At 24.4% G+C, this 20,940-nt stretch overlaps 2 protein-coding genes across 7 annotated transcripts in view; both read right to left on the minus strand.

The window, feature by feature from the left end:
* LOC127251210 (uncharacterized) overlaps window positions 1-20,940 on the minus strand; it is a 61,021-nt gene that overhangs the window by 31,749 nt on the left and 8,332 nt on the right. The gene's annotated exons all lie outside the window — the stretch shown is intronic.
* Window positions 798-2,371, minus strand: LOC127251212 (uncharacterized). The gene is made up of 2 exons (XM_051274818.1): window positions 2,211-2,371; window positions 798-2,094 (listed from the first exon to the last, which is right to left on the minus strand). The coding sequence occupies exons 1-2, from the start codon at window positions 2,274-2,276 to the stop codon at window positions 1,369-1,371; spliced, it is 792 nt and encodes a 263-aa protein (XP_051130775.1). The 5' UTR covers window positions 2,277-2,371; the 3' UTR covers window positions 798-1,368.

Genomic DNA, 20,940 nt, shown 5'->3' on the forward strand with positions numbered 1-20,940 from the left:
TTTTCTCATAAGCATAAAGTTCAAACTATTATACCAAAATTAAAATAAAAAGTAAATATAATTCCAACTAAACACACAAGCACTTCTTCATAGATTTGGCAATTTTGGGTCGGCTCGGCTCAAACCGTGTTGGGCTGGGCTTAGCCGCATTTTCTATTTTTAAAACTTTTTGCACAATTTGTTTTTATTAAAAATAGATTATTCCCTATTAGTTAAATAAACAAAATTATGATATATAAAAAAAAAAATTTATTGATAATTAAAAGTTTAACATTAAATATATAATTACTTATATTTTATAATATATTTAAAAAATATTTAGATTAAAAATTTTTTATTAATCATACCGGGCTAGACACGATTTGATTTTCAGAGACCCAAGCACGGCCCGGAATTTCAACCATGCTTGGCTAACCCGGGCTTATTTTTGGGGCCCAAGCCGTACTCGGATCGAATTTTCGGACCGTATTTATATTAGCTAGCTACAATCTCTCATCTCTCAATATATATATATATATTTAAATAATAATAATAATAATAAAATAAATTATATGAAAAGAGTGGGGAGATATTGCATGGCAGACAGAGAGACATAGAGGACTATGCACGGTGGGCACCCATTCATGGAAAAAGCAAAGATTAGTTATAAGTTGTTGCTATATTTTATAAATATTAATTATTTCAAAGGCCCCATCTCATTTAAAAATATTCAATATATGTACCATAGTATACTTTTGAATTTTTTAAAATTATATATTATAGTAAAGCAAGGAAACAAAATGATAATGAAAGGCAGCAACTTTAATTAAAATAAAGCCATCTCCTGAATAATGATTGCTGCTACACAGCACCATAATCTCTACAAAGATTCACTAATCTCTACCTAAATATATTTATAAATATAAATATATAAATATTATATATTCTCCATCACATAAAAGCAATAAAAATAAAATAAAAATATACATATATATGCAAATCATAGCAATTTCTCCACCAATTGGAGAAAATCTTGCATTGTGAAGCCTCCCATTTGATGTATTCTATGGGGACAAATTAGACTAACTATACTACAAAAAAAATAATTCAAAGTCTTCATCCCAAATCAAGAGGCTAAAGGGATACACACATTCTCTCTCTTACCCTCTTTCTCACTCTAAAAATAGGGTTAAAGATCCTTAGTTTCTAAGAAACACTAATAAGAATATGAGCAAGCTTTAATTGGTAGGCATAATTGCCCTCCAAGAATTGGAGATGGTCATCACTTTTAAGCATGGCAAAAGGATGGATTTTGAGTGCTATGACTAAAAATTAAAGAGGGGTTGAGGGGGGGGGGGGGGAGGAGGGTGGTAGTGAAGAAGAATTGGCTTAGATGTTGGATGGTGAGCAAACTTTTTGGTGTTTGGAATTTGGTGAAGGATCTAAGCTTTCCATACTAACCATAGATCTCTTGTTAGAAAATGAACCATTAGGACTAATGAGACAAGAATCTTGATGCAAGATTTTCATTTTCGGGGACGAAATTGTGACCGGAGGGATGTCGATGGAGTTGAGTTGTGGCGGCGGATGTTGCCATTGAGGGAGAGGTCCGGCCAAAAGAAGCGTTTGAAGAAGTGGTCCGGCCTCCATTACCGCTTGCAAGAACTTGCCCTTATCGGGCAATGGCTTTGAGAGCGTTATCTTGTCAGCTATGTCCGAAAAAGACAATCCCTGAGCTGGCGTTGATGGCAGCGGCAGAGTGTCCTTGCAACCTGATAATGCAATAGTGATGTTGTTGTTGTTGTCGTCGCAATCAGAGGGCGACGAGTCAATATTGTCGTCTTGATTGCTAGTGGTTGTGTTGCTTGAGACGGGGCATTCTTGTTTGGATGAATGTGTTTGAATTTGCACTTGTTGGTAAAGCACTTGCTTTTCCATGACAAGTTCTTGACATTTTGCTTGGAACTCGTCCCTCTCTTCTATTATCTTCGATAACAAACATTTTAGTTGTACTATTTCATCATCTTTTCTTGAAATCTCTTCGTGAGCCGAGACAATGGATGTTTCGAGCTCCAAAGTTGAGTACAAGAGTGAGTGTTTCAACTCGGCAATATCCTAACCAAAGATCAAAAAAAAACATACGTACATTACAAACAATTCGACTTTAGAAAACTCTAGAAAAGATAAAAAGAACACTGAAATCGAAATAACTTAAGTGAAACCATACATACCTCTTCTTGATAGTAGTAAGACCATCCAAGAGGGCTACATTGCTCTTCCATAATTTGGTGAAGCATTTTTGTGTATCAAAACAAAGGGAGAAATGTTAATGAGAGATGGTTGTCCACTTTCTTACAAGAGCTTTGCCTTCTTTTTAATCCTTTAAGACATTTATGGTTGGAGAGGAACAAAAAGGGGACCATATAAAATAAAATAAATGAAAATAAAATAAAATTTTAAAATGAAAAAGCATAGAAAGGGCAGGTGTGGCTAGTGGTTTAAACACCTTTATACTAATAGATTCTTAGTACACACAATATGGGCCCATTCAATTCTTGAATATATGCAAAAGATTGTGAGGTTTGTGTGGGAATATGAATAAATGAATCCATCGAATTAATTAAATAAAGTTGGAGTCTTGTGTGCCCTTTCTTTATTATTATTATTATTATTTATTATGATTTGAGAATCTACTCTCGTTATTTTTCGAGTGCGTTCTGAATTAATGTTCCGGTCGAACCTAATAGCCTGCAAACTAGTCCGCAAGTCACGCCAGGCTATCTCCAAATTATTATTATTTGGGTTGTGTGTGCGAATTGTATTTTAAGTGTTATTAGTGTGTTTGGTAATACTATCTCGGTCCGACTATAAGGATCTCATTTATTTTTTGCGGGTTGATTTTTGAATATTAATTATTATATCAAACGTAGTACAAATTAAGAAAAAATAGCAAAAATACTTATCAAACGTAGTACAAATTAAGAAAATATAGCAAAAATACTTTCATTAGTGTCTTATAATACCAAGAGAATGACATTTGTACAAAAAATATATATACAAATATAAGAATACTTTTAATATTATTTACAATGAAACAGAAGATAAATGTGATCTTTAGAAGCGGACGAATGAAGTATATAATATGCATATATATGAATTGAATTATTATTTTTTATGAACAGATAAAATATATATTATATGTATTGTATTAATATATATATATATTGTATTCTTTATAATATTTATAGAAAGTTCTTTCACCCAAAAACATAAAGTCAACCAACTCATTTATATAAGAATTTTTAAAATTTTGAATTTTGAAAATTTTTGAAAATAGTAAAAATGAGTTTGTTTTGATATTCTGGTATTTTTAAAAGTAAAATTTTTAATAATTATTTGTTACGATATAAATAGATATTCGATAAACCAATTTATTCATCTTTCAAAAATTTTGACAGGAATATTTATATAAAATAAAATTTATATGTGTGTGGTTTTTTGAAAATAAAAATAAAAATATACCCATTTTTCAAAAAAATTAATATATTACACACCTTTATTATTGTTATAGTACATACACAATTTATATATCTTATACAAAAAAATATCTCTTAAAATTATTTCACAAAATAAACACACAAATATTAATGCTAAAATTTCTAAAATTGTGTGTATGGATTAAATAGTAAAATTTTAAACACAAATGGTGTGTTTGTTTAATGAAATTGTTCAAGAGATTTATTTTTTTATTTTTTATACTAGATATAAAGAATTATGTAAATAATAGTGTTAAAATAATTAATTTGTGTAATATATGAATTTTTTGGAAAAAAATGTATTTTTTTCCAATTGTCAATTCTCTCTCTCTCTCTCTCTTATCATAAAAATGAATTTTGCAATAAATTTTCTATATAGAAAGAACTTCATGATTTATGTTAGGAGGTTGTTTGTTGATCTGAATTACTCAGTAGGATAGTAACACCTTAAATATTACTCCCTCCCTCTGTCCCATATAATATATGTGTATTACTGTAGACACGGGAATTTAGGTAAAGTATAATTAATAAGTAATTAAAAAATGTATTAGTAAAAATAATAATTATTTAATAAAAATAATTATATATTAAGATTAAGATAACTAAATAGTTTAATTAAGATTAAAAGAAAATTAAATTTTAAATTTTAAAATATGATTAAAGTATATAATTAATTTTCAAAAAAAGAAAGGACAAATTATGTGGGACGGACGAAAATATAAAATAGTGACAAATTATGTGGAACGGATGGAGTAACAGATAATATATATTATAAATCAACAAGACAATATTAGTATTTATATAATACAAATGTGATACGAACTAACATTACATTACAATTTGTTTCATGATGAAAATTAGAGTAATTAAAACTTATACTAGCTCCGTCCGGTTTTAAGGGTCTTATTTTTTTTTTGCATGTTGATTTTTTAATATTAATTACTCTCTCCGTTCAGCTAGAAAGTATACATATTTTTATTTTGGGACGTCCAATTACAAAGTAAATATTCCATTAAATACTTCACTTTTTTCCACAAATACCCTTACTTTACATTATATCATTACTTTTACACCAAAAAGCAAGGACAAAAAATGTCATTTTACTACTTTTAACTACCCCACTATAATTAAAATACTATTATTTCTTAAACACCGCGCCAAAAGTAAATGTTTATTTTGTGTGTGGACGGAGGGAGTATTATATAAAAATATAGTACAAATTAAAAAAAATTGCAAAAATACTTTCATTAATGTCTTGTAATACTAATAGAAAGATATTTGTACAAAAAATTATACAAATATATAAATATTTTTAATGTTAAATACAATGATACAAAAGTTAAATATGACCTTAGAATCATACGAATGAAGTATAATTTATTAGTTTGTACCTTTGTACTCCCTCTGTCCCACATAATTTGTCCCTATTTTTTATTTTCGTCCGTCCCACATAATTTGTCCTTTCTATTTTTGGAAATATAATTATGCACTTTAATCGCATTTTAAATTTTAAATTTTATAATTTTCTTAATTTTAATTAAACTATTTACTTATCTTAATCTTAATCTACAATTATTTTTACTAAATAATAATTATTTTTACTAATACACTTCTTAATTATTTATTAATTATACTTTACCTAAATTATCGTGTCTATAGTAATGCACCCATATTACATGGGACGGAGGCAGTGACGGATTTAGAAATTTGAATTTGGTGGGTCGATAAATTAATATAATTAAATTAAAATAAAAATAAATCAATCAATAAACAAAAATTTATAATAGAAAAACACGAAACTTCAAATTAACAATCATTTATACATTAAAATAGTTACAAGTGTTCACGACGAGATCTTATATTTTGGTATCGGCTGACAATAACATCTATACTAACTTTCGTAAATACATTTCTTTCTAGGAAAGTAACGAAACAATCATTTAATAATTACTCTTCCATGTTGTTCTGTCATTTTTTCTTGATGATAGTTATAATTAAAAATGATCTTTCCACGTTTGCCGTTGCTATTTTTCTTTGTCTCAACAAGTTTTATAGAAAGTTTATTTAAATTCTTCAAATCTTAAGATATTTCATCACATTGAACATCAGTAATGAAATTACCTAATAATAATTCCAAAATTATCAATTTTATTTTTGACAATTCTGTAGAATATAATTATGCAAGTAGTTGCAATATCTTTTTATTAAAAGAGGAAAGACAATTTGAGGGAAAAAAAATAAGATATCAATTATTCTTTTGGTGGTCTTGTTGAATACACAAACCGGCACTAATTCATGAAATAAAAATAGAACTAATACTTATGGATACATCTGTAATTTAGTGATAATTAGTATTATTTTTAATTTTTTTTTGGTGGGTCAATTGACCCCACCTTGCCTAATACTGCATCCGCCGCTGGACGGAGGAAGTATAATTTATTAGTTTGTTTGTCTGTTTCTTGTATATTAATTCAATTTGGATCGAGAATCCCATTCACATGAAATACAGTGAATGTTTCGATTGGAGTTCTAGTATTTAATATCTTTTAAAAAATTATTAAATTAAATATTTATTTATTATTATTTATATTACATTAATTATCATTTTACTTATGTTAATTTGACTGAATTAATATATATATATATAAGAAAAATAATACATATTTAATCGCAGATGATAATACAATATAGTGTAATCTTTGATAGTATTTTTTTTTAATTTAAATTTAAATAATAATTTGATTTAATGCTTTGAAAGAAAAAAATAAATAAATAATTTAAAAATTAAAATCTAAAAACAGAACAAAACCCCCCAAGAAACATATATCATCGAACAACCTTTGCTCTGTGGCCTTCTTTTTTTTTTTTTTTTTTTTTTTTTTCTTATTTTTCATTTTTATTGTATTTTATTTTATTTTATTTTGGTTATATTTACTAGAGTGTTTTCCCCCAAAAATTTAACAATTTAATCTCCAAAATTTATTCTAAAACTAAATATTTAAGCACTAATTTCATATTCAAGTTGTAATTTGAAATTTATTTAAAATTGAACATTGATTTGAATTTTTATTTAAATAGTATTTTAATATAATATTTTATAATAAAAATGAAAATAAAATTACCACAAAACAAAGCCCTTGTTTTATTGTCTCCATTTTGTTTCTTTTTATCTTTTGTGTATTCTTTTTTCACTTTTATTTGTAGCACTATTTTTTATTTTTTTATTTTCTTGTTTACCCATATTTGTGTATTAATGCAGAATATTAAAGGGCATTTATATATTTATTTTTTTTATTTGATACCTTAATTTATTTTTTATGTATATATTTTTATTTCTAATATGCAATTGTGTCAACTAGGAGTAGGGGCCATTCATATTATGTGCTTTTATCTCATTCCCATTTGCCCATTGGGTAATCTAAAAAAATATAGTATTCTTTTTGTTCCATTAAAAAGATATGAAATTTAATATTTATTTTTATTCACAATATATTATTTCAAATACATATTTCTTTATAGTATAATGACTTTTGAATTTCAAATGCACAAATAAAAATTGTTTTATAAAAAGGTTTGTTTGGTTTGCATGAAAACTCAATTTTTACTATACAACTAATGCCATTCTCAATGAACCAAAAATCCAACAAAAAAGATCGAATACAAATACAAACCAAACAAACAATAGTAAATATTCAAGAATTTTTTTTTTTAGTCAACAATTTTTTTTTATTATTATCATTATTGTTATTATTATTTATTTTTTATGGGTAAATTATTTTTATAGTCTCGTATCTAACCCACTTTATTATTTTAGGATTTTAAGTGGACCATGTTTGAAAATAGTCTCATAAGTAAAATATTTTCGCTAAAATGGTCATCCCGTTCCGGACTCGTCACACTTGGCAGCCGTTACTGACGTGGCTAACATGTCATCGCCACGTAGATGCCACATCGGAGGACCATTTTAGCGAAAATTTTTTACATGAACTAAAAAAATAGTTTACCAAGATATTTAGTAAAATAGAAAATAAAAAAAAATTCACATATCGTTGACGTGGCATCTACGCTGCAATGGCATGTCAGCCATGTCATCGCCATGTCAGCAACAGCTGGCCAACCTAGTGACTCCGGCACCGGAGGACCATTTTTGCGAAATTTTTTTACTTACGAGACTATTTTCGGACATAATCCACTTAAAGTTCTAAAATGATAAAGATGTCAGATACGATATTAAAAAAATAGTTTACCCTTTATTTATTTATTTTTGATAGATTAGTTTTAAGCTAATTGAATAAGGAATTGAGCTATGTGAACTTTAAAAAAGCGAAAGTACATTTTCTATAAGAGTTTGTTTTATTTTATTTTATCGAAAATTATAATATTAGTCATAAACATTAATGAGAAATGAGAATAGTCAAAATGTAGAATATTATTAAGAAGAGTTGGAAATTTATTTAATGTAAGCAACTAAATAAGAATCCTAAAGTCATAATAATGAGATTTATTTGTTTATATATAGTTTTAAATTAAAATCTAATCACTCTATTAAAATTATAGTAGTATTTGGATTTTGGCAAGATCTTGTAGGCAAGAATGAACAGGGGTGAGCATTCGGATTTTCGGTTCAAACCAATCCGAAAATTCAAAATTTTTGAAAAAATTAATCCGAATCGAACCAAAATGCGAAAATCCAAAATTCAAACTAAAAAAATTCAATATAAATCTTTTTAATATGATTTATCTCACTTATATGTATTTTAAAAAATTTCTTAATACATTACTCATTGTAAAATTATTCGTACTTTTGATTATACTTCAAAAAGAAATAGTTTCTGATCAATGATCATATCTCAATTTGTAGGTATTCCAACATATATGATAAAACAACAAAATATGTTAAGGTGTAGTCGACTAATATATTACATAAGATGCTAAGATGATATATATTCGGAACTTCTAAAATAAACTTCAAGGTTTTTTTTTGTTTTTGATAATTTTCTTAAAATAAATAAATAAAATAAAATAAAATATATATTATTTATTATTATATTATACTATATCCGTTTAGTTAGAAAGTATATATATTTCAATTTTGGGACGTCTAATTACAAAGTAAATATTTCATTAAATACATCACTTTTTTCCACAAATATTCTTACTTTATATCATATAATTACTTGTACACCAAAAAGTGATGGCAAAAATGTCATTACATTACTTTTAACTATCTACTATAATTAAAATACTATTATTTTTTAAACACCGCGCTAAAAGTAAATGTTTACTTTATCCATTGACGGATAGAATATTATATTAAAATTTAATTTTACCTTCAATATATTATATCAACATTTATTTATATTATATTAAATTGTTATTTCAATATAAAATTCAAACATTTTAGTATTTTAATTTGAAATATTTGTTTATATTAATAAAAAATTACATCGATAATATAAAAAATAATATTTTATTTCAATAAATTTGATTGGGCAAACAAATCGAGAACATAAATATATGAATTATTATAAAATTGATTATGTATTCATTACCGTATTAGTCAATTTTCTATACATTTGTATACAGTTTTTTCTTCTAATACACCTACACACATAAAAGTATGTGTTTGAAAGTTTTGATTTTTATTTATTTAAATATTCTTTTAAAAAAAATATATCATATTAAATTTTTTATTATAAAATATCACATCAAATATTTATTTTTTGTCACTTTAAAATTTTCCAAAATCCTAAATCTAATAGATCTTTTAATTTTATTTTTTTTTAAAAGTAAAGGATGTTGAATGAAGATTCTTTTAATTTCTTGTTACATATAATATGATATGTTTGTCGTGGATAGAAGTTACAAAGTCATTTTCAAGAATAATATTTTGTTCCATAAAATGGCTAATAAAAATTATTAAATTTAATTTAAACTAAATAAAGATTTACCTTTTTATATATATATAAATGAAATTCATGTAGGGCCGACCTGGAAAGCCTTTTTGAACAACAAAGCGAGTATTTAAAGGTAAGGGCAAAATAATAATAATAATACTCCCTCCGTCCCACGTACCATGTCCACGTTGCCGTTTTTGTCCGTCCCACATACCATGTCATTTTTCTTTTTTGGAAAATAATTATACACTTTGATTTTATTTTAAATTTTTTAATTTTATTTTTTTAAAAATTTTAATTAAATTAATTAGTTATCTTAATTTTAATTTATAATTATTTATATTATCGGATAATTATTTTCACTCGTACATTCTTAATTATCTACTAATTACATTCCTCCTAAAATACAGTGTCTAAAGTATTACAATAAATAATAAATAATAAATAATAGTAATAATAGTAATAAATAATGATGATGTGTGTGATTTTTGACTTCAGAAAACGCGTTTTCTTGGGGCCCCACGATAGGGACAATATTTCTCGTGTATTCGTTTTGGCGTGTTTATTTGTGATTTTCTTTTTCTTTTTTTTTGGTATATTATAAATATAACATTTTTTTTTTTAAGTAAAAATATATTAAAATTTTGTACTTTCTCCGTCCCATAAGTAAATATTTATTTATTTTTTGTACGTAGTTTTAGAAATATTAGTATTCTATTAGAATATAGTAGAAATAAAATAGAAATTATTAAAATAACTTTATTAATATATGTGATATAAAGGTAACGACATTTGTGTAATATATTGTAAATTGTAAGGATATTTATAATGTTAGGTAGATAGTGCAGTTACTAAAAAAAGAAAATGAATAATTTGTTATAGGATGGATTAAAATGGAAAAATGGATATTTTATTATGGGACGAGGGAATATTTTAATTATCGTGTAAATTTTTTTCATATTAATATAAAATTTGTATAAAATATCATATGCGTTCAAAACTGATATTTAATTGTATATTTAAATTTAATTATACAATTTTTATACAAATATAAAAATTAAAATATTTTAAATATCTTTTTAAAATAATATATAAATAGATAAATAATCTTTTATTTTATGTTCTCTCTGTCCCAGCTAAAATGTAATTAGTAAATAATTAAAAAGTATATTAGTAAAAATATTTTTGATTTAATAAAAATAATTATATATTAAAATTAAGATGATTAAATTAAAATTTAAAAAAATTATAAATTATGAATTTTAAAATGTGATTAAAGTGTATAATTATATTTTTTAGAAAAATGAAAAGACAAAATATGTGAGACAGACGACAATAGAAATAGTTGACAAAGGTGTGTTTGTTTAGGGGTTTGGATTTTGAGTTGGGATTTAAATAGTAAAAATTTTGAATTTGAATAGTTGTATGATGTGATATAAATAAGTGTTTTTGGGAGGGAAAAATGGATTGAATAGTAGAATTAAAATCCAATCCCCCAAACAAACAGAGACTAATTGTTTAGAGATAAATTATTATTTGATTTTTACAAAAATTATAAAAATTAAGAATTAATCATTTATTTATTTTATTAAAAAAGGTTATTTAAAATATTTAACTTTTTCTTTTTGTATATAACTTGCATAATTGAGGTCTGTATTTAAAATCAATAATTAGTTTTGGACGAAGATAGTGTTTTGTGCAAAATTTAAATTAACATAGAGAATTCAACACAATAAATAAAACATAGTGTTTTGTATATTTTTACTAAAATACAAAAAAGTTATATATAATTTACTCTTTTTTATTATTTTTTTACAATGTAGAAATATGCCGTCATTGTTTGAAGTGTGGATAAATTTTTGATCGAATCTAATAACTTACAAAGTAGACCAGTATAATAAGTCATATTATATGAATTATGTATAATAAACCAGACTTAGAGATATAGGAGGTTTAAACCTATCATAATCTCACTATCATTAATTTTAATAGACAATAAAATTTAGGATGATATAATTAGTAAATAATTAAGAATATATTAGTGAAAATAATTATTGTATAATAAAAATAATTTAGGGAAAAAATCAATTTTGGTCCCAATATAAAAAATTCATCAATTTTGGTCTCAATACAATTTCAATCAATTTTGGTCCCATTATAAACAATTTTTATCAATTTTGGTCCCACCGTTAAAAAACTAACGGAAATTGCTGACGTGGATATGACGAAGGTGACGTGATAGTTGACCTGGAAAGTACACGGCCGTGTATGTTATTACAGGGCTATGTATATTTCAATGTATAATTATACATGACCATGTTGTTACGCGGTCATGTACAATTATACACGGCCATGTTGTTACACGGTCATGTATATTTCAGTGTATAATTATACATGACCGTGTTGTTACACGACTATGTACAATTATACACGGCCATGTTGTTACATGACCATGTATATTTCAGTGTATAATTATACATGACCATGTTGTTACACGGCCATGTATAATTCTACACGGCCGTGTATCTTTCTGTTTCGGTCTAAAATTTTAATTTTTTGTTATATTTTTAATTTTTTTTTAATTTAGAATAGTTGATATAGTTAAAATGAAAAATAATGATAATAATAATCATAATATAATTAAAATATATCAATTTTAGTTCAAATATAAGTATTTATCGAGTATGTTCTTTTGAAAAATTTTGTCTAAAATTCTACTATTTAGCAAAAAAATTTCTCTTACAAACATCCAATTAATGTATTGAAATTTTTGCTAAATAGTATAATTTTAGACAAAATCTTCCAAAAGAACATACTCGATAAATACTTATATTTGAATTAAAATTGATATATTTTAATTATATTATGATTATTATTATTATTATTTTCCATTTTAACTATATCAACTATTCTAAATTCAAAAAAAAAAATTTAAAAATATAACAAAAAATTAAAATTTTAGACCGAAACAGAAAGATACACGGCCGTGTAGAATTATACATGGCCGTGTAACAACATGGTCATGTATAATTATACACTGAAATATATATGGTCATGTAACAACATGGCCGTGTATAATTGTACATGACCGTATAACAATATGGCCATGTATAATTATACAGTGAAATATACATGACCCTGTAATAACATACACGGCCGTGTACTTTCCAGGTCAACTGCCACGTCACCTCCGTCATGTCCACGTCAGCAATTTCCGTTAGTTTTTTAACGGTGGGACCAAAATTGATAAAAATTATTTATAATGAGACCAAAATTAATTGAAATTGTTTATATTGTGACCAAAATTGATGAGTTTTTTATATTGGGACCAAAATTGATAAATTTTTGTTATATTGGGACCAAAATTGATGAATTTTTTATATTGGGACCAAAATTGATTAATTTTAATTATATTGGGACCAAAATTGATTTTTTCCCAATAATTTAAGATTAAGAGTAAGATAGTTAATTAGTTTAATTAAAATTAAAAAAAATTATTTAAAAAAATTATAATGAGATTACAATGTATAATTTTATTTATTTTTTTTCAAAAAAATAAAAATAGCAAAATAAGTAGAATAGACGAACTTGGAAAGATCAACACGATAAGTGGGACGGGAGAGTATTACTTAAGTAAAATATTAAATATAATTTTATATAAATAGATATTACATTTAATATATTCAAGAAAAATACTACTAACTTAAATAATAAAAAAAATAACTAAAATAGATTTGTTTTTTCATGTTCTTTTATTCCGAAACAATGATCTAATTGATTTGCAACATAATATTTAAGAAAATAATATTTAATTGGTTAATAATAGTCGGTTATGATATTATTATTTTACGTGAATAATATATTGGTATGCAATATGAATATCATTTTGTAAAAAATAAAATTTTATATAATACAAATAAAACAAATATTTATCTATATATAATTAACATAAACTAATTTTATAGTAAAGATAAAAAATTTTAAATGTACATAAAAAATAGTATTTGTTTATTGACAAATATAAATAAATGAATTTTGAGTGAATCTTATAGAATGTATGTTATTATATATTAAGAAGTTAATTAAACTAATTTATGTTAGTATATTTTAAATTAGTAAATTTTATCAAATATAAAATAATGTCAAATACAATGAGAAATGTTAAAATAAAATTTAAGAAAAGTGTCATTTTTTGGGGGGAGGGAACTCTGGGTGTGTTTGTTTGGGGTTTGAATTTTGAGTTGAAATTTGAATAGTAAAAATTTTGAATTTGAATAGTTGTATGATGTGATATAAATAGGTGTTAATGTGATATTTTGAATGTAAAATTGATTTTTAGTATAATATAAAAAATAAAAAATAGGTGTTTGATTTGATATTTTTGGGAGAAAAAATTAGATGAATAGTATAAATCCAATCCAATCCCCCACCCTGAGTATTTTTTATTAATCAATATTTTTAATGTTTCAAGAAAAATAATTAAAAAATCAACTAAAAATATATACTATTTGTTTTTATTTAAATTTTTTTATTAATCAAAATATTAACTTTTTTAAATATTTAATCCAACAATTATATTATATATATATATAAAAAAAAAAAAAAACTCAAGATACTTTTACAATGTTATAAATTTTAATAATTAATAACAGAACTTTTATTTAAACAAAGTTTACTTTTCTATCATAAATTTCGTACAAATATTTGGGTATATTAGGTTTTGGTTTTAAATCCAAATCAATAGTACCAAATTTAAAAAATAAAAATAAAAATTACATTATTATTTTATAAAATATTATATTAAAATAATATTTACATCGTAAATAGACAAACACTAAAGTTGAAGCTAAGGTGGGCATATATATCTATAATTAGTTGAATTTATTATACGGTAAATTATATAACACTTCAATGGTTTAATAAAAATGCATAAAATACCATATGTTTTATTTATTGTATGAAATCCCTAATGTTAATGTAAAGTTTGAACGAAACACCCTATTGTCCAAAACTGATGTTTGATTCTAAATAAATACCTGAATTACGCAAGTTTTATATAAATAAAATATACATAAAAAACTTGCGTAATTCAGGTATTTATTTAGAACAAAACATCAGATTTGGACAATGAAGATGTTTCGTGCAAACTTTACATTAACACAACGCAATAAATAAAATATAAAGTGAAATGTTATGTAATTTACTCTTTTTTCTATTTTTTTTCTTACAAAATTCACACAAACATAATTGGCGCCAAAAATTTTCAGTTTTGTATCAGTTTTTATTTGGAATTGTTTGCTTTCATTCTTCTTTAGTAAAATACTTATATTCCTTAAAAGATATTAAAATTAATAATTATTTTCATCTAACATTATTATTATTATTATTATTATCATTATTAAATCGGGTCTATTTGATTTGTATTTTGTATTTACATAATAGTTTTATTTTATTTTATTTATTTATTTTTTTTGCAATAATAAGAAAATGAAGAAGGATTGGTAAAAGAATGGATCCCTCAACTTAAAACATTTCAATTGCATAAAACAAACACGATTTCTTTTTTGGCTATATTTGCTTGTATTTTCATTTAAAAAATTAGTACTATTAATGATTTTTACTTTCAAAAAATTAAATCAAATATTTTTTTATATTATATTAAAACCAATTACTTTAAAAATATTATATTAATACATATTTACTCTTACCGTCTCAATTTTTTTGTCTTACTTAACTTAAGCACAGAATTTAAGGTATTGTGTAATTAATAAGTAATTAAGAAATATATTTGGAAAAAATTTATGATCTAATAAAGATAATTATATATTAAGATTAAGATGACTAAATAGTTTAATTAAAATAAAAAATTAAATTTAAAAATGAGATTAAAATATGTAATTATATTTTAAAAAAATAATAAATTATGTAAGATGGATAAAAATAAAAAGTGCAGACAAAGTAAGTGGGATGGAGGAAATATATAATTACCTTAAACCCAAGTCAGAAACCACAAACAAAATACATCCAAAGTTTCTCTTGTTTGTTTGTTTTTAATTTATTTAAGAATTTAATTTTAAAAATTTAAAAAATATCGAATCAAATACTTCATCCGTTCCGTATACCTTGCAATATTTTCTATTTTAATTTGTCTCACATACTCTGCAATATTTTCAAAATAGTAAATAATTATTTACAATTTATCTCATCACATGACTTAAATTAAAAAAATAAATTCTCGTACCGAAATCAAAATGTTGCATCGTATATGAGAGTGACGGAGGGAGTAATTATTTTATTCTTAATATATAAGTAAACTATTACATATTACTCTCTTTATCCCAGCTAAATTGTCTTATTTAGCTTAGAGACAAAGTTTTAGTTATTATATAATTAGTAAGTAATTAAAAAAATGTACTAGTAAAAATAATTATGATTTAATAAAAATAATTATCGATTAAGATTAAGAGGAATAAATAGTTTAATTAAAATTAAAAAATTTATAAATTATAAATTTTAAAATGTGATTAAAGTGTATAATTATATTTAAAAAAATGACAAATTATATGGAACGGACAAAAATAGAAATATGAAACAAATTAAATGAGACGGTGCGAGGGTGGCTATACTTATTTGACTAAGTTAGCACATATATATATATATATGAAGCAGACATTACATATCCGACAACACATAATAATATAATATATAATACATATTTTGATAACACATGATATAATTTTACGTAGCATAATATATTATTGACTTCAGAATAATAAATATATTTATACAATACATTACAATATATAACCTAATACAAAATATACTTCTGTATAATACAAAATTATGTTGTGTTGTATACAAATATTTACTACACTTTTATATAAATGTGACGACTGAGATCGAACTAGCATCATGCTGATTTGATTCAATTAATTAATATATAACCACCGCCATAACGAGTGATATATATTATAAATTTATGAGACATAATGTATAAATTTTATTATATAATTTATATTAGTATTGGTAAAAACTATTCACACAATCTTATTTTACTAATGTTTTTTTTTTTAAAAAAAATGCAATAATCGACACATTAATTTTACTAATATAAATAAAATAAATTCTATTAAGATTAATTTATGTAGGTAAATTTAGACATGGAGACATATTCATTACTCTGTTGATAACATACAAATTATTTAGATACAATACCTGAAGTATAAGTCGATAGCATAATATATTTATATGTTAATACAATATAAATATAACAATAAACGGACAATAAATAGACATCACGTTGCTTTAGCTAACACTGGTCGAAGCTCACTTTATAAATATGTTGTTGTTATTTATTTTATATATCGAGTCCAATAATAGTATATATTATATAAACTATTGTTATATATTGTCAGTATGTGTTGTCTTTATACTATATTAATATATTTATTATGTTGTCGGATTAATATTTCATATATTATCGAATTATAACTTATATATTGTCGGTATCTACTGAATAATTTTTTTGTCAATAAAATAACCGTCTTCAATCAACGTACTAACCATTTTCTTTAAACATATAGTAGTCAATTTCATCGTTAAATTCTACTTATAACCACACTAATGGCTCACTTACCTTAAAAAAGTTGTTTTTAATTATTTTCTATTTACTTTTGTAAGAATCGAACTTTATATATATGTCATTCATTGCAAAGTTGTTTTACAATGGCACTAATGAATATATAATTTTAAGAAATCACATCTAAAATCCTTTCTTTGTGTCTTTATATATAATTTGGATTTTGATGTTTTCATTAGGGATGTCAAATGGGACGGGTTAGCCCCAGACTCGCCCCGGACCTGCTCTTAATGGGGCGGGTTCGGGTCTAAATAATATATTTCGGGGCGGATTGTGGATTTAAAATTTTAAATCCGGCGGGGTTCGGGGCGGATTACGGGTTTTACTAAAAACCTGTCCCAACCCGGACCCGGACCTGAATCCGGATATTTTTTAAAATTATTATAACTAATATATATGTACATTTATATAATAAAATATATTATTTATTTACTTAAATAATTTTAAATATAAAATTCAATTAGTTGCCTGCTCCAAATAATTTTTTAAAATTATTATACCTAATATATGTATATTTATATAATAAACATATAATTTATTTATCTTATTTTTATGGATCAATATTTGATTGTTTTTAGATTTTTTTTTTTTTTGCTTTTAATGCTATTTGTTTTAGTATTCGATTGTTTAAAAAATATTTATTATTATATATTTAGAAAAAACGGGTTTGCCGGATTGGCCCCGAACCCGCGGGGCGGGTCCTGAGGCCGGGTGGAAGCGGGACGGGGCGGGGCGGGTCTCGAAGCCTAATATTTTCTAGCGGGGCGGGTCTCGGGGCCTGCAGAATCCGTCCCGAACCCGCCCCGTTAACATCCCTAGTTTTTATAGAGTAAAAATAATTGTAGTATATGATATTTTTAAAATTTTAAATTATTTTAAGATAAAGAATAATTAAATAGGATGAATATATAAATTTTGAAATACAAGTAAACTAATAATGTAGGTTAACATTATAAATGAGTGTTCATTCAAAAAGTTTTACTATTATAAAATATTCACTTGGCGCGATTTTGAATGAAAAAGAAGTGTGTGCTTGCTTTCAAATTTTATCATTTTCAATAGACACATATTTAAATAAAAATGTATTATTATTATTATTTTTTTGGCTAAAACATCTAAAAATAGTATATTTATAATATTTCCACAATTCAAAAAAAAAAAAAAAAAAAAAAAACACTAACACTTTTCTTTTTAAAATATTTCTAAAAACTTCAAGAACACCCTCTTTAGTATAGTATTTTTACTTCTAAAATAATATTAAATTACATTATAAAATAAAGGGAAAAAAGCAAAATTTTAAACAAATTTATTTAGTTGAAATAAATTACATAATTCAACATATTCAAGATACATTTCAACAAATTTATACTTAATACACATTCGAAATATTTGCTCTATAGTTTAATTTTACAAGCTTTGTTGAATTGACAAATATTTTTATTTTTTTATTATTTATTTTTTACAATTTTCTATAAAATATTTTGTTTCAAACCATAAATCAAATCCAATATATATGTATATAATCACTAATTAATAAAACTACCAAATATATATTTTACTCAATTGAAAAATTAGCTGCAATAACAATTTAAATAAATGGGACACAATCTTTCTATTATTTTATTTTATTTTATTTTCGATCACCCATTAATCCATTATACTTTATATAATTTAAATTTAATTAAGCCCCCCAGTTGGATGCCATATTGAAGATATTCGAATCTCAAGATATCAATCCAAAAGATTTGGATAAGATTTATTATAAATAATTCCAAATGATGCAACTATAAAAATACAAAAATAAATAAATTTAAATACATGCATGTACATATGTATCATTTGTCATTATCCCCTAAAGCTTAAGTCATATTGATTAATATTTAAAAATAAAAAATAAAAAAAGTCATTGTTTAATATTTTCTACCTCATCAGATTTTGTGGGATTCCTCTTGACAATCTTAGGATCCACAAAGTTATTTTGTAAAATTGTTATGGTAAGGTCAAATACAAGAAAAAAAAAAATTATTTTAACATTAGGGAAAGAGCAAAAGTACTCCAATAGAAATAAAATAAAATAAAATAAAAGATTCAACATAAAAATTACATTAAAAAATTATGGATATATAGTTTTTTCATATATAATTTCTATGTTAATGTTATCTTACAGGTGTGTTTGTCCGGGGATTTGGATTTTGAGTTGGATTTGAATAGTAAAAATTTTGAATTTGAATAGTTGTATGATGTGATATAAATAGGTGTTGATGTGATGTTTTGAATGTAAAATTGATTTTTAGTATAATATAAAAAATAAAAAATAGGTGTTTGATTTGATGTTTTTGGAAGAAAAAAAATGAGATGAATAGTGTATTTAAAATTCAATCCCCCAAACAAACACACTAAACATTATTATTATTATTATTATTATTATTATTATTATTATTAATGTAAATATTTCATAGTCAATAAAGATCACAAATATATACAAGCATGTGCGCATAAACCTTGCAATGCAGAAATGTGATTACTCATCATTTTATAAAATTTCAATATTGAGTTCTGATTTAAAAATGACATTTGATTTTAATAAATAAAACTTTTGATTTGACACGATCAGTATATATATAATAAGACAATATCACACATTTGACTATACATAGTATATATCAATATACTTACAATATATATTTTGATATCACATGATATAATTCTACATACTACAGTATATTATTCATTTCAGCATAATAAGTATATCTATACAACACAACATAATATATAAAATACGTGACATATACTTCTATATAACACGATATTATATTGTGCTATATAAAATATTCACCGTACACTTCTACTTTATATATTCCACAATCGCGGCCATGCACTTATGTTGCATTCAAATTTGAGTTCTCCAATATTTTTTCTATTTTGGTTTGTTCAACATTTTTCAATTTTTTACATATCTCACTATTTTATTGGAATTAGTTTAAATTTTTTGGGACTAATTCATTGTAATTAACAAACAATTTTATTGGATAAAATCTTTTGCAAGTTTACACAAGTTTGTTTGGATTTGTTCACTCTTTATTGCAATATGAATATTTCGTTTATATTTTCAACAAATGGTATCAGAACTTGATATATTTGGTGAAAAATGTTTATTCAAAATGTTCAATGACAAATGTTCCATCCACAAGGAAAAATTCAAACGAAGGTCACACTTGTCACGTAAGGGATGACCGGGTAGTGTGGGGTAAACTTGTGATCGTGAGGTCATGTGTTTAAATCTCTAGACATCTCCAGGTCTCACATGTCACACATGGTTCACCTAGTATAACTGATCTTGTCAGACCTAGTTTGTAGTATATTAAATTCAGTCGGGAGTTTACCCATAACGCACTCGAAGAGTAATGGCTGCAGATTCCGACGCAGTTAAAATTAACTAAGATCAAAATTAACTAAGATAAAGAATGACAAATTGATCGAGTTAGGATGAGAATGCAATTTGTGCCATTCATATCATCTCATAGATTGGTGGTTACCGAAATTGGATATTGCAACTAGTCAATCCTATGAGGTTGTTAAGCAAATATGCAAAAATTTACTACTCCTTCCTCCGCCAATTTTATACCTATTTTCTTTGTAATTTACGAAAAAAAAAAAAATTAGAGGACAAATGGAGTAAAAATAGCTTGATGCATGTTATTAGTTGCAAGACTAAAGAAGAAAAAAATTATATATGTGAGCAAAAGAAATCTCAATTTCTTGTTATATGTTAAATTGCTAATCGTGAATACGTTTCAAATATTGGCATTCTTAAGGAAAAAATGGTAAGGTAAGCTCATGCCACCTACTCATTTTTATACTTTTTACGCTTCAGTTCTCACTCATATTA

Source organism: Andrographis paniculata, unplaced genomic scaffold, assembly GCF_009805555.1.
Source record: "Andrographis paniculata isolate CXL003 unplaced genomic scaffold, ASM980555v1 Contig43END, whole genome shotgun sequence".
NCBI lineage: Eukaryota > Viridiplantae > Streptophyta > Magnoliopsida > Lamiales > Acanthaceae > Andrographis > Andrographis paniculata.

What these genes read in the sequence shown, in the direction of transcription:
- LOC127251212 (XM_051274818.1), bottom strand. Translation starts at nt 2,276, where the DNA reads ATGCTTCACCAAATTATGGAAGAGCAATGTAGCCCTCTTGGATGGTCT. An exon ending in CTTACTACTATCAAGAAGAG is followed by an intron (nt 2,095 to 2,210) that starts GTATGTATGGTT and finishes ATCTTTGGTTAG; the next exon opens with GATATTGCCGAGTTGAAACA.